This window comes from Mobula hypostoma, chromosome 7, assembly GCF_963921235.1.
Source record: "Mobula hypostoma chromosome 7, sMobHyp1.1, whole genome shotgun sequence".
NCBI lineage: Eukaryota > Metazoa > Chordata > Chondrichthyes > Myliobatiformes > Myliobatidae > Mobula > Mobula hypostoma.
Genome location: NC_086103.1, coordinates 73381054 through 73395404, shown reverse-complemented (window position 1 = coordinate 73395404; position 14351 = coordinate 73381054). Strand labels below are relative to the sequence as shown.

The 14351-nt window shown below is 41.9% G+C and overlaps 1 protein-coding gene across 4 annotated transcripts in view; it reads left to right on the top strand.

The window, feature by feature from the left end:
• nsd1a (nuclear receptor binding SET domain protein 1a) overlaps positions 1 to 14351 on the top strand; it is a 183210-nt gene that overhangs the window by 108867 nt on the left and 59992 nt on the right. For all 4 annotated transcript variants that reach the window (XM_063053601.1, XM_063053600.1, XM_063053598.1 and 1 more), the window contains 2 exons: positions 6381 to 6490; positions 9405 to 9521. In XM_063053601.1, the coding sequence (XP_062909671.1) occupies positions 6381 to 6490; positions 9405 to 9521 (227 nt within the window). The remainder of the gene's footprint in view (positions 1 to 6380; positions 6491 to 9404; positions 9522 to 14351) is intronic.

Below are 14351 nucleotides of genomic sequence, written 5' to 3'. Positions count from 1 at the left end.
TTTTAATGCTGTGGCAGGCTCCGCCCGGTCTTTGGAATAATGTCCACCCCTAAAGGGGCGGAGGCATGGGCAGAGCGGACTTCTCGGTTGTTAGATGAGTTGCAGTGCTCGGTTGAGGGAGAGTGATAGGGATTGGTTGAAAGTTTGAGTAGGTGGGCTGTTGACGGTGTTAGAACTGTCAGGGTCAATTACTCCGTAGTGACAGCGGCCAGTTATCTGAAAGCAGGGGAAAATGCGTCTGGTTCGACTGGCAATAAAATGCAGCGCCTTGGGGGTTTCCATACCTGTGACAGGAGATTGGGGAAAAGCTTTCAGTGTATCTTCTCTGGCTAGGAAGGCAGCTAAATTGCTTGCAGTGCCAGGGGGATCGTTTCAGGGGATCAGCTCCTCCCTCAGTTGTTCAGCTGATCAGAGAGGTGTTGGGAAGCTTAGTGGAGGCCCAGTGGGGGAACGGCTTGGGGTCTCTGGGGGAGCACATACCCAGCAATGCACCAAGGAACTTCGGAGAGGAAAAGACCCTATTCCTGAAAGCTTAGAGGGACCCCGCCTCCGTGTGTCGTTACAGATAGATGAAAGCTATGCTAAGGCCATCCTCGATACTGCGGCGCAGGTCAAGTTGCTGTACAGTTCGTTTTACAACCGGTATTTGAAGCATTTACTCTCGACACCATTGGGGGCACTGGAAATTAGGAATGTCAGTGCTGGAGATTACCCAGCAGATGATTATGGGTCAGTGAAACTGGAGTTATTGGAGGCCAAGGTGGGGGTGTCTGAGGTTCCTGAATCGTCAGTGCTGTTGTGTCCAGACAGTGTTGAGACGGGCAGCGTTTCGATTCTGGAGGGGACCAGCACCCCACTGATGAGGAGGCGTATGGGGGCCTGCCAGGAGGAGGCGGGGTGAGAACTGTTCGGGGGCGTTGTCTGTGCATCCAGTGTTTCGAGCTGCTTGTGAGGACGTGTGTAGCAGCATTGGGCTGGTACCGAATTTAAACGAGAGCCGGTGGTGGTACAGCCTGGGGGAAGTACCTGAGGGTGAGACTCTCTTAGTAGATACTCCAAAATACCACGAGGGAGGAGAGTTGACCGCTGAAGACAGACACCTCGGTGAGAGAGACTTCGCGGCGACTGGTCCCTGGATCTGTGGAAGTTGTAGGCAGCATGTGTGGATTATAGGACTCTGAACAGGTGCACTGTCATTGACCAGAATACAGCCCTGAGGGCCAAAGACGCTATGGTCTTTTTGTGTGGTGCGACATGGTTTAACATGCTGGATCTGAGGAGTGGATGTTGCCAGATCCCGATGAGTGAGGCTGACAAGGAGAAGCCGGCCGTTATTGTTTCCCTAGGATTCTTCTGGTCCGAAAAGATGTCAAAGGGCACTTCCGGAGCCCCTGCAACTTTCCCGCGGGGCATGAGGAAGACCGTGGGGGAAGTGAAGGTGTGTGGAGTTTTCTCGTATGTGGATGACTGCCTAGAGTTGGATTCGCCTTGGGGGACTATGATGCGAGGCGAGTGGCGAAGCCCGGGCGACAAAGAGTTAAAGAATTAAAACTTTCTTTGGACGAGTGCCAGGTCTGGAGAAAGATGCAGTTCATGTGTGCTCTGTGGTCAGTTGTGAAATTCTCCGGTAATTCTTGGAGATTTGCCGGGGACTATGACAAAGTGCAGCACCCTTTGAATCTGCTGCTGTGTGGCTACCCTCCCTTGGAGAAGAAAGGGAGAGGGGAAAAGCGACAGAAGCGAAATGTAACATGTGGAGTAGTTTTTGGCCAGCGGAGTTTGGTGCAATCTGAGAGAAATGACCCGACATACCAGTTGAACTTCCTGGTGTTGGAACAGACGGTGGTGGGCCTAGGGAAACCCAGGTTGTCAATTGTAATGAGACACTGGGGAGAGAGGGGATTTGCACCACTGAACTGAGCGCTCAAACATGCAGGCTGGACACTGCCGCACTTTTGGGACAAACCTTGAAGACTTGGAGTTCACACTCGTCAAAGTGGAGACGGAGAAATGGAATTTCAAGCAGAAACTGCGGCCACTTACTGATGAATTAATCCAGAAAAGATTGGAAGACTTACAAGTTGGAGAAGACAAAGAAAGCTGTTTGACTAAGGCCAACAGAAAACTGAGAGCCCAGAGAGGGGAGATTGATTACACTTCCGAGGAGGTGAAGCAATGACGGATAGATCTCGGACAAGGGAAGCGGATGCTTGAAGGGAACTTGAAAATGACCATCGACAGTTTAAAAGAAGTGGAAAAATTGAAAGTTGACCTGGTGAAAGTCATCAGGAAGAAAAAACTGGAGATAAGTTCAGTGAACTCTAAACTGGAGGCTGAACATCCTTTAACTGCTACTTTTCAGGTCAGGGTGGAAGAAGCTGGTGGTGTAATTGCATCCCAGATTGAGATGGCCAAGAAGCTTGAGTCAGAACTGCTGAGACTGGGGTGAGAGTTGGAGGGGTGCAAGAAGAAGCTGACGTCTCGATTGCAGGAGGCTGAAGAGGCTGCAGAGGCGGCCCAAGCCAAGTGCTTCAGTTTGGAGAAAATCAAACAGCAGCTACCGATCGAGGAAATGAGGAAGAATACGAATTTGAAGGATGATGTGCTGGGTGTGTGGTACGTGCTGCCTTTCGCTAACTTCCCCTTGATTGAGGAAGAGGCTTTTGACCCTTCTCCCACTGAATCAGGTGTAATAGGGAGGGCTATCTGTGGGCAGCCTGGGTAACAGCAGGACCTTGAAGGAAAAGAAGTGGGGCCCCGGACACGGGAAAGGGGACTCCAAGTTGCAGTGGGGGCATGAGTGAGAGATTGAGAGAGGAGTCAGCAAGCGGACCCGAAGTATCCCCAGTAGTGTCCGAGCCTTAGGGGTTTAGGTGATTGGGTACGGAGGTCTCAGAGGATTAGGAAACTCCCAGATAGGTTGGCCTACATAGCGCCCATGGGACTGGGCGTAAGGTCCACTGTTTGGGGAGCAACGTCACTGTTTGTACCTGGATTGGGTTTTTGTATCTGCAGGAAGGGTTGTGAGTTATTTAGAAGTCATGAGGACATGACTAAATTTGGTGGGGGGAGAGTGTAAGGGTTTCTTCTTTTATGTTACTGCTAAGGTGAATAAAATGGCTTCTCTGTACTGTTAACTGCGGAGACAGTGGTTCTCTATAGCAGTATGTTTGGATGATAATTAGTGATAACAGGACTTGTATATATAACAGGACTATATATAAAATGTGCCTTAGACTTTTGCATAACACTGTTATTTAATAAAGTATTCATGCACAATTGCTCTTTTCTTTGATTGGCTTTATTTAAATGTTTGTTTATAGCATCTTGCTTGCTCTATATAATTATAGCCTGCATTGTGAGAAATCCTGTGCTATGGAATCAAGGTTTTTTATTTCTTGTTGGAAGCAGTGTTTTGTCCAAGTGCACATTGTGCCATCTCATAATCAAATTGACATACTGATGTGTGGCACTGAATGTCCCTCACTTAATATTTTTAGCATCAAAATTACCCGCCTCCCTATATGCAAACATGCACAAGTTCTGCTGGCCTGCCACTGAAATTTCTTCCATATACAAATTGTTATTGCAGATTCCTTAGGGATGATCTGAATACAATAGGTGAAATGGTTAGAATATAAAGTAAGACCATAAGATATAAGAGCAGAATTGGGCCATTTGGCCATAGTCTGCTCTGCCATTTTATCATGGCTGATCCAATTTTCTTCTTAGCCCCATTCTCCTGCCTTCTCCCAGTATCCCTTCATGCCCTGACCAGTCAAGAATCTATCATCCTCTGCCTTAAATATACATGATGAAAAGACATTAATCTCCATTCTATATTTGACCTGGAAACAGCAGTATTTGTAAGTCTTAAGTTCTTGTTAATATTGGTAAACATGTTGTACATATAGTACTGTGCAAAGCTCTTGGGCACTGTAAGAGGACAGTCTGCAAAAGGTTATTGACAATACAGTGGTAACTAATGGAGTAAGGGAAAATGCACTTTGTTAGGAAAGAAAAAGTTTTTGTTTAGCAGGAGGAACATGGCATATATTTATGTATAGGAAGATATGGGTATATTGTTCCAGGAAAATTATGCAATAAACATGCAACTATGATGTGCATTTAGAAAAGCAAATTGTACTGTGGCCTTTATTGCAAGGGATTAGAAATCAAAGATATACAGGTTCTTTTAAGATAATGCAAGGTCTTGAGTCTACATTTTATTGTGGTGTGTACAGTTGTGGTCTCTGTGCCTGAGGGTAGATGTATATTATCTTTGGAGTTACTCCAGTTTAGACTTAAAATATTACTTTGTTTTGAAAGAAAGGTTTGGCTGGATTAAATCTGACCACCTCTATGAGCAAGTTTTATCTGGGCGGTTTCCCATATTGGTGGATGGGTATCAGTGGTTAGCTCTACCAAAGTAGGCTAACTAAAGGTATAGTAACTTCCAAAGCACATGATATCCCTGCTGCATCTGGGTTCTTAAAATTTGTTGTGCCTTGTGAATTGAATGGAGTGAAGTAATTATGCTCTGTATAAACTACAAGCTTTTAGATAAATCATTGTAAATTTTATGGAATTCGGTATATCTCTTATCCATATTAATTATGGTTATGAAATACATTTGCAAGAAAAAGTTTTTGAACCCTTTGCAACTACCTGGTTTTCTGCATTAATTACTCAAAAATGTGTTCTGATTTTCATCTAAGTTACAATAATAGACAAACACAAGTAACAACAAACAAACAATTGTACTTCTCATCAATACTGAGTACGCCATTTAAACAATCACAGTCTAGGTTCAAAAAAGTATGTGGACCTTTGGGGTAAAGCCTTCTACAAAAGCTATTTGGAGTTATGTGTTCCAATCAATGAGATGAGTTTGGAGGTGTGGGATGTAGAGGTGCCTTGCCCTATTAAAAAAGAGACATAAAGTCAGGTTACTGACGGAGCCTGTTCTTAAGAAAGATCTGTTTACGTGCACCTTGCCTCAATCAAAACAACTTTCGGAGGACCTTAGAAGAAGATTTGTAGAGATGCATGAAGCTGGAAAAGGCTACAAAAGCATTTCTAAAGACCTGAGTGTTCATAAGTCCACAGTAAGAAAAAATGTCTACAAATGGAAGAAATTCAGTACTGTTGCTACTCTTCCTTAAGAGTGGGCGTTCTGCAAAGATCACACCAAAGGCACATCGTGCAATGCTGAAGGAGGTGAAGAAGAACCCAAAGGTAACAACAAAAGACCTGCAGAAATCTCTAGAACTTGCTGAAGTCTCTGTTCATGTGTCTACTATAAGAAAAGCACTGAATAAGAATGGTGTTCATGGAAGGACACCACAGAGGAAAGAAACTACTGCTCTTCCCAAAAAAATACTGCATGTCTCAAATTTGCCAAAGACCACCTGGATGTTCCACAACGCTTCTGGGACAATGTTCTGTGGAAAGATGAGAGAAAAGTTGAACTTTTTGGCAGAAGTGCACACTGCTATGTTTGGAGAAAAAGGGCACTGCACACCAACACCAAAATCTCATCTCAACTGTGAAGCATGGTAGAAGGAGCATTATGGTTTGGGGCTGCTTTGCTGCCTCAGGGCCGGGAGAGCTTGCAGTCATTGAGGGAACAATGAATTCAAAATTGTATCGAGATATTTTCGAGGAGAATGTCAGGGTACCAGTCCATCACCTGAAGCTTAATAGAAGTTGGATGATGCAGCAAGACAATAATCCAAAACACAGGAGTAAATCAACAGAATGATTTAAAAAGAAGAAAATTTGCATTTTGGAATGGCCAAGTCAGAGTCCAGACCTCAATCCGATTGAGATGCTGTGGCATGACATGAAGAGGGCTGTTCATGCAAGGTATTCCAGAAATACTGATGAACTGAAACAGTTTTCTATGGAGGAATGATCTAAAATTTCTCTGTGCCATTGTGCAAATCTGATCAGCAGCTACAGGAAACATTTGGAGGAGATTATTGCTGTAAAGGAGGTTCTACTGGTTATTAAATGCATAAGTTTTCCAGCCTGGACTGTGAATGATTAAGCAATGTGTTCAATACATTCATGAGGTGTGTAACTGTTTGTGTTATTTTGAGCAGATTGTGTTTGTCTATTATTGTAACACAGATGAAGATGAGACCTCATTTTGTAAGTAATTCATGCAGAAAACCAGGCAATGGCAAAGGGTTCACAAACTTTTTCTTGAAACTGTACTTATGTTCTCTTTATTCAATATATGGGAGAGATAGTGGGTAAGAAATAATGCAAAGAAGGAGACTGACAACTTTTTAATGAATACATGCGATGGATTTCACAATGATTTGTTTTCATTCCTCTTGAATGTTTATCTGACGCAAGACTATATATTGTAGGTGAAAACAGTATCTCAAGCAGAAGAATGGTTTGTAAAAATGAAAAGAAGTCACAAATCTCATCTTCCAATAAGGACCAAATTCAACTCAGATCTGGAAGTGAAAAAAAGGTATTTTACTTACTATGAGTATGCTAGCCAGTAGCAAAGTTACCGTTTCAGCACTTGTTAGCATTGAAGAGGTAAAAATGCAGTGTAATTAGGCTTCTGAAGACATTATTCTGTTGAACAAGGTGACCTGAAAAGCTATGCATAAGCACTTTGAAAGGTTATTATTGCAGAGTATGACTGGCTAACATTTCACATTCTTTCTAGGGTGATGAATCCAGGAAACAACATCATTAATGTTTCCTTTGTATGACAGAAAAAATATAGAACAATATTAGAAGGGAAGTACAAGAGGCTCAAGGAAAACGGTAATTACTAGTAACACACACAAAATGCTGTAGGAACTCAGCAGGTCAGGCATCATCTATGGAAATGAATAAACAGTTGACGTTTTGGACTAAGACCCTTCATCTGGACTGGAAAGGAAGTGGGAAGAAGCCAGAATAGTGTGTGTGGGGGGGGGGGTGGTCTGTGAGGAGTACAAGCTAAAAGATGATACGTGAAGTCAGGTGGATGTAGAGGAGGCCATGGACTGACATGTCGGAATGCAATTGGAATTAAAATGGTTGGCCACCAGAAAAATACTCTGTTGCAGATGGAGTAAAGGTGCTCAACAAAGCAGTCCCCCCCGCTCCCCCGGGTCTACTTCGGGTCTGAACATTGTGGAGGAGGCTGCATCCGGAATACCAGATACAGTAGGCGAGGCAAACAGATTAGCAGGTGAATTATTGCCTCACCTGGTAGGATTTTTTGGGGCCCTGAATGGAGATGAGCGAAGAGGTGAATAGGCAGGTGCAGCACTTGTTCGTTTGCAGGGATAAGTGGCAGAAGGGAGATTGGGGAGGAACGAATGGACAAGGGAACCACTGAGGGAGTAATTAATAGTTACAGTTTTGACATGTAAGGCTAGTATTTGATCCTGTAACACTGCAATGAGTAGAGTAGTTAATGTCAAACAGTCATTTATGGTGAGCAGAGTAGAATTATGTCTGTACATAATAATTCAAAGATTCAAAGTACATTTATTATCAAAGTATGTATGTGGTATACAATCCTGAAATTCATCTTCCCACAGTCACAAAACAAAGAACCACCATAGAACTAATCTCTACAAAGAAAAGCATCAAACATCAAACCTCCCCAACCCCCATGCTCAAAAAAAATCGCACAAATGGCAACCAGAAAAAAGTGAAAACACAGATTATAAACACAAAATCAAAGTGTACAGTTTAGCTCAATGCTCATTATCTGCATGCTGCCCTGGTTCAAGAATCACCCAAAAGTAGTAAAAAGAAAGGGCACCAGAATTAGAACTAGAAAGTAGAGCGCATCCTAAACCTGAATTAGAGTTCAAATCTACAATTCACGTCAATGAAACCTCGCTCTAGCACTGTCCACCAACAGCTTCGTGGGAAAGAGAGATCATTCGAATGCAAACACCTTCCCTTGGGAGCAGTGATTGAGAGACCGCCACATGCAGTCACCTTCTCTGGCATCAGTGAGCAAAGAGGCTGGTATACGGCGCTGAATACTCGTTCGCCCATCTGCACCTGCTTTGATGATTTCAATCTTCTTCAGCACTTTAATCGGTCAGAGATGAAGTCTCCTGGCTTCCATGACGCACACTTTGGTCACAGCCTCATGGAACACTCTTGGGGACAGCAAAGCACCAGATCGCCCTATTGGCCTGAAAACGCACTGCCAGAATGTAGATACTGGGCTGTAACAGTAGCAGAAACACATCTGAAATAAAGATGATGTAAAAAAAAGTGAAAGGAGTTGCTTTGTGACCTGTCTTGAGGATGTTGCCTTTGGTAGCATTGTTCGCTGGCACCATCTTCTTCCAGACTTTAGAATTAATAATTAATATAAGAAGAAGATAGTCTCCTAGGATCTCAGTAGCAGAACAGCAATTTCAAAACAAGAAGCATCAGAGGAAAATGATTTAAGGGAAAATGAGTGGTGTAGGGAATATGAAATAGGGTCACTTGATTTTTTTAAAAAATAAGGTAGTGTTAGAGTGATATTGGACCCGTATTTAAAACATGGAGTAAGGAATAAAATTAATCATAAATGCTAAAACGGAAAATAAATAATGGCATAAGAGCTTTATAGTGTTAAGAGATTTGGTGGTCATGTTAGTGTTGTTTCTGACAACTGATAAAAGCACTGCTGATTGAGAGAGTGGGAAGGTGTGCAAAAGCTGTGTATAAATAAATGGATAATCTCTTTAAGAACAGTACTCATTGTAGTGCTATCTTGAAGATGGTTACATAAAGTAAACAATGAGATTAGATAAATTTTCTCAGGAACAACAAACATTAGGTAATCCTGGGATATAGATCTTTACTGCTCAGCACTGGATTGCGGTTGTGAGGTTTATATTCCGAGCTTCCCTTTGATACTTTAGGCAATAACTTCCTCTGTCCGATCCTTTCACAGTCTCACTCCACATCCACTAACCTTCCACTTGCACTAAAGGCCATTCCTTTTCTTTCCACCTTACTCTACTGTGCAGTGATGATTCAATGTTCATCTCTTCTCTCTCTCTCTCTCTCTCCCCCCCCCCCAAATTTGGAATTGTGAATTGAAATTTACAAGTGCCTAGTACTAGAGTTGTTCCATATTCTGGGCAAAATTAAACTTCCAACTTCTACTTCAATGATACATCATCCTTTTAATTTGTCTATATTGCCTTTTAAATTGGAAAAAATCAAATCTGCTTGTTTTCCCTCTGCTCACTTTCAACTGTATCCATTGCCTCTTAATGTCATGAGAGGTTAATGTGTCACTAAATTATCATCATTTTGTTGTAACAAATGATGTCATTGTATCTCATTTAGAAATGGTAGAATAATAATTGTTTTATTCTTCTGTTTATATTTTTTATGTTTGTCATTCCATGCCAAACATACAGAATGATAATCAGCCAGACTCTGCTGATGAAAATGACCTGGATGGACTTTTATCAACATCAAGGAAATCACAAGTGGAACGTGGTGGAGGGGCTGCAAAAAAGGAAAATGTTTGTCAGGTATGTTATGTATATTTCTTGTGATAATGTGTATTATGTCTTCTGTGATTAACATCTTTGTGTCTGACTAGAAAGTTTGTAGGTTCAAATCCTGTTTCAGATACTTGATACAGAATTCTGGTACTTATGTATGGTACTGAAAAAGTTTACTGTATTAAGTGTACTATCATTCCAATGAGACATTAAATTAATGCTCAGTGCACTATTTCAGGCAAAAGATCCTAAAGCAATATTTTTAAGAAGAGCAGTGGGGTTATTCCCTTTGTGCTGGACAGCATTTATTTTTAAGTTGTTACGGCAGAATGGCATTTTTTTGTGTAGGAACTTAACTGTGCATAATTTGGTTGTCACATCTCTTAATTTACATAACAAAGCAACTTTTGAAATTTCCTGACATTGGTTGTGCACTGCAGAATTGGAGGTCTTTCTTTTCAATATTACAAATTTATTTTTAAGATTGAGGAAATGAAATAAAAAATATATATTATGGACCTTCAACAGTATGAGTAGAGAGAGTTAATGTTTCAACTCAGTTAACCATCTGTTTCAACTCAGTTAACCATCACCAGGATTGGAAAAGAGTGAAAACAGACATGTTTTAAGTTACATCAAGGTAAGATTGGATGGAAAGAACAAAGGGACTACCAAAGTCATGCATATGACACAATTGCTTTTGGAGAGTGAAATGAAAGCTAAACATTGCTGATATGTTCAGAGGAGTCTAAACAGGCAGCTGAATGAGGGAATGGGTTGAGTAAGACTGAAATAACAGATTCAGAATCAGGTTTATTATCACCGGCATGTGTCGTGAAATTTGTTAACTTAACAGCAACAGTTCAATGCAATGCATAATATAAAAGAAAAAAGATGTATAAATAAGTGAATCAATTATATTATATATGCGTGTAGGTTAAAAATTGTGCCAAAACAAAAATGTATGTTAAAAATGTGAGGTAGTATTCATGTGAGGGAGCAATATCTATTTACGAATCAGATGGCAGAGGGGAAGAAGCTGTTTCTGAATCGCTGAGTGTGTGCCTTCAGGCTGCTGTACCTCCTACCTGATAGTAACAATGAGAAAAGGGCATGTCCTGGGTACTGGGGCTTGTAGGCTAGTATCCAAGATAGAGCTGACTAAATTTATGAAACTCTGCAGCTTCTTCCGGTCCTGTGCAGTAGCCACCCCACCCCAGTACCAGATAGTGATGCAGCCTGTCAGAATGCTCTCCACGGTACATCTGTAGGTTTTTGGGTGTTTCTGTTGACACACCAAATCTCTTCAAACTCCTAATGAAGTATAGTCGCTGTCTTGCCTTCTTTATAGTTCCATCAATACGTTGGGACCAGGTTAGGTCCTCAGAGATTTTGACACCCAGGAACTTGAAACTGCTCACTCTCTCCACTTCTGATCCCTTTATGAGGATTGGTATGTGTTCCTTTGTCTTACCCTTCCTGAAATCCACAATCAGCTTTTTTGTCTTACTGACATTGCACGAAAGGTTGTTCCTGCGATACCACTCCACGAGTTGGTATATCTTGCTCCTGTACACCCTCTCATCTCCATCTGAGATTCTACCAACAATGGTTGTATCATCAGCAAATTTATAGATGGTATATACCTAGCCACACAGTCGTGGGTATAGAGTGAGTAGAGCAGTGGGCTAAGCATACACCTCTGAGGTGCACCAGTGTCGATTGTCAGCAAGGAAGAGATATTATCACTAGTCCGCACAGATTGTGGTCTTCTGGTTAGAAAGTCGAGGATCCAATTGCAGAGGGAAGTACAGAGGCCCAGGATCTGTAACTTCTTAATCAGGATTGTGGGAATGATTGTGTTAAATGCTGAGCTATGGTCAATGAACAGCATCCTGACATAGTTTGTATTGTCCAGATGATCTAAGGCCAAGTGAAGAGCCACTGAAATTGCACCTGTTGTTGACGATAGGCAAATTGCAGTGGGTTCAGGTCCTTGCTGAAGCAGTTCAGTCTAGCCATGACCAATCTCTCAAAACATTTCTTTGCTGTAGATGTGAGTGCTATTGAACAATAGTCATTAAGGTAGCTCACTCTTCTTCTTAGGCACTAGTATACTGCCTTTTTGAGGCAAGTGGGAACTTCTGCCCTTAGCACTGAGAGGTTGAAAATGTCCTTGAATGCTCCCGCTATTTGGTTGGCATAAGTTTTCAGAGTCTTTCCAGGTACTCCGCCAGGGCCTTCCACCTTATGAGGGTTCACCCTCTTTAAAGACAGCCTAACATCGGCCTCTGACACAGAAATCACTGGATCACCAGGTGCAGCAGGGATCATTACAGCTGCAGTTATATTCTACCTTTCAAAGCGGGCGTAGAAGGCGTTGAGTTCATCTGGTAGTGAAGCATCGCTGCCATTCATACTACTGAGTTTCACTTTGTAGGAAGTAATGTCTTGCAGACCCTGCCAGAGTTACTGTGCATCCGATGTCACCTCCAACCTTGTTCAAAATTGTCTCTTCGCCCTTGAAATAGCCCTCCGCAAGTCATACCTGGTTTTCTGGTTCAGACCTGGGTCGCCAGATTTGAATGCCACAGATCTAGCCTTCAGCAGGCAACATACCTCCTGGTTCATCCATGGCTTTTGGTTTGGAAATGTACAGTGAGTCTTTGTAGGCACACTCATCCACACAGGTTTTAATGAAGTCGGTAACAACTGCAGTATTCTCATCCAGGTTCGAAGGTGAATCCCTGAATACGGCCCAGACCACCGATCAAAGCAGTCCTGTAAGCACTCCTGTGCTTCCCTTGTCCATACCTTCTTGGCCCTCACCACAGGTGCTGCAGTCTTTGGTCTCTGCCTGTACTCAGGGAGTAGCAGTATAGCCAGGTGATCAGACTTCCCGAAATGAGGGTGTGGAATAGCACGGTAGGCATTCTTGATGGTGGTCTAATAATGGTCCTGGGTATTGTTCCCTCTGGTATTTCAAGTGTTTTGTTGATGATAATTGTTTAGTGATTTTTTTCTCAGACTGGCCTGGTTAAAATCCCCCAAAAAGATGGTGAAGGTGTTAGGGTACACTGTTTCATGCATGTTGATCCCATTACTCAGATCATCTAAAGCCTGATTTACATTGGCCTGAGATGGAATGTATACTGCTGTCAAAATGATCACGGAAATCTCCCGTGGTAGTAAAATGGATGGCACTTAATCGTGAGATATTCCAGGTCTGGTGAGCAGAATTGGGACAGCACTGATATAGTTGTGCACCAAGAGGAATTGATCATGAGACATATTTCTGCACCTCTTTTTTGAGACACTCTAGATATATCATGTCGGTGTATAGTAAACCTGTCGATCTGAATCGCTGCGTCCGGTACGGAAGCAGTTAACCAGGATTCCATGAAACAAAGGACACACGTGGTCCTGATGTCCCTGTGATTCAGCACTCCAGCTCTGAGATTGTCGATTTTATTCATCAGAGACTGCACGTTTGCAGCAAGATGGTCGGTATTAGGAGATTAAAATCCCATTTCCTTAAATACACTTGTATATCTGACCTGCAGCCACTTTTCCTATGTGGAATCTGGCGAGGAGTATGCCCACAATCAGCTTTGTTTCCGTCAATTTTAAGCAGTGATAGCTCATTTAATCACATTAAGACATCTTTGTTAACTCTACTGACCTTGGAAGCAGTTGTGATTTTTAGCTGTTATCAGGCTGAAATAAGAATGTTCAATCATATCCATTGAGTTCTACCACTCGAGGCTCCTCAGATATAACAGAATTCTGTCATTTCGGGTTTCCAGCAAATGCTGTGTTCAGGATCTCATAGTGCCAGCAGATGTTTTATTTCTGTCTCTATTTTTACTCTATTTTTGTTCATCTTTTAAAAAATTTTGCCACACGCACAAGCTTGACCTCCTTCCACTTCACAGACATTTCTGCTCTGCAACTTTAAAACATGTGTCAGTTCTCAGTTCAGCACTCTACTGATGTGTTATGACCTGGTGAGCATTCATCCCCAGCATTTCCTGATTTAATTCTGAATTTCTAGCATCTGTAGCATTTTGCTTTTGATTTAAGGAAATGGTTGAGTTGACTGGCAGATTTTAATATTAAAAAGACATGATGATCCTAGTTACAATAAAGTGAAAAATGATTGTTAATTCCTTAACTGGAACAACAAACTAACTTCTTGTCGTCTTCCCTTTTTAGGAGTGTGAATGTTCATAATGAACTTGCAATAAAGATCATTTCATAGAGATTACAAATACTAAATATGCATTTCTTTTTAGTTTTTTCAAAGTTGCTACAGAAAATGAAATTAAGACCTTAAGACATAGGAGCAGAATTAGACCATTTAGCTCATCAAGTCTGCTCTATCATTCAGTCATGACTGATTTATTATCCCTCTCAACTCCATTTTTCTGCCTTCTCCTCATAGTTTTTGATGCCCTTACTAATCAAGAGCCTATCAACCTCCACTTTAAATATATCCAGTTACTTGGCCTCCACAGCAGTTGGTGGAAATGAATTCCACAGATTCACCACCACCTGACTAAAGAAATTCCTCCTCATCTATGTTCTAAAGGGACATCCTTCTATTCTGAGGCTGTGCCCTCTGGTCTTAAACCTCCTCATTATAGGAAATGGCCTCTCTATGTCTACTCCAGCTAGACCTTACACTGTTTGATAGGTTTCAATGCAATTTCCCCCCCCCCCATCACCATTTTTCTAAACTTAGTACAGGCTCAGAGTCATTAAACACTCCTAGTACGCCAATCCTTTTATTCCCAGGATCGTTCTCATAAACCTCTGGACCATCCCCAAAGCCATCATATCCTTTCTTAGATTATA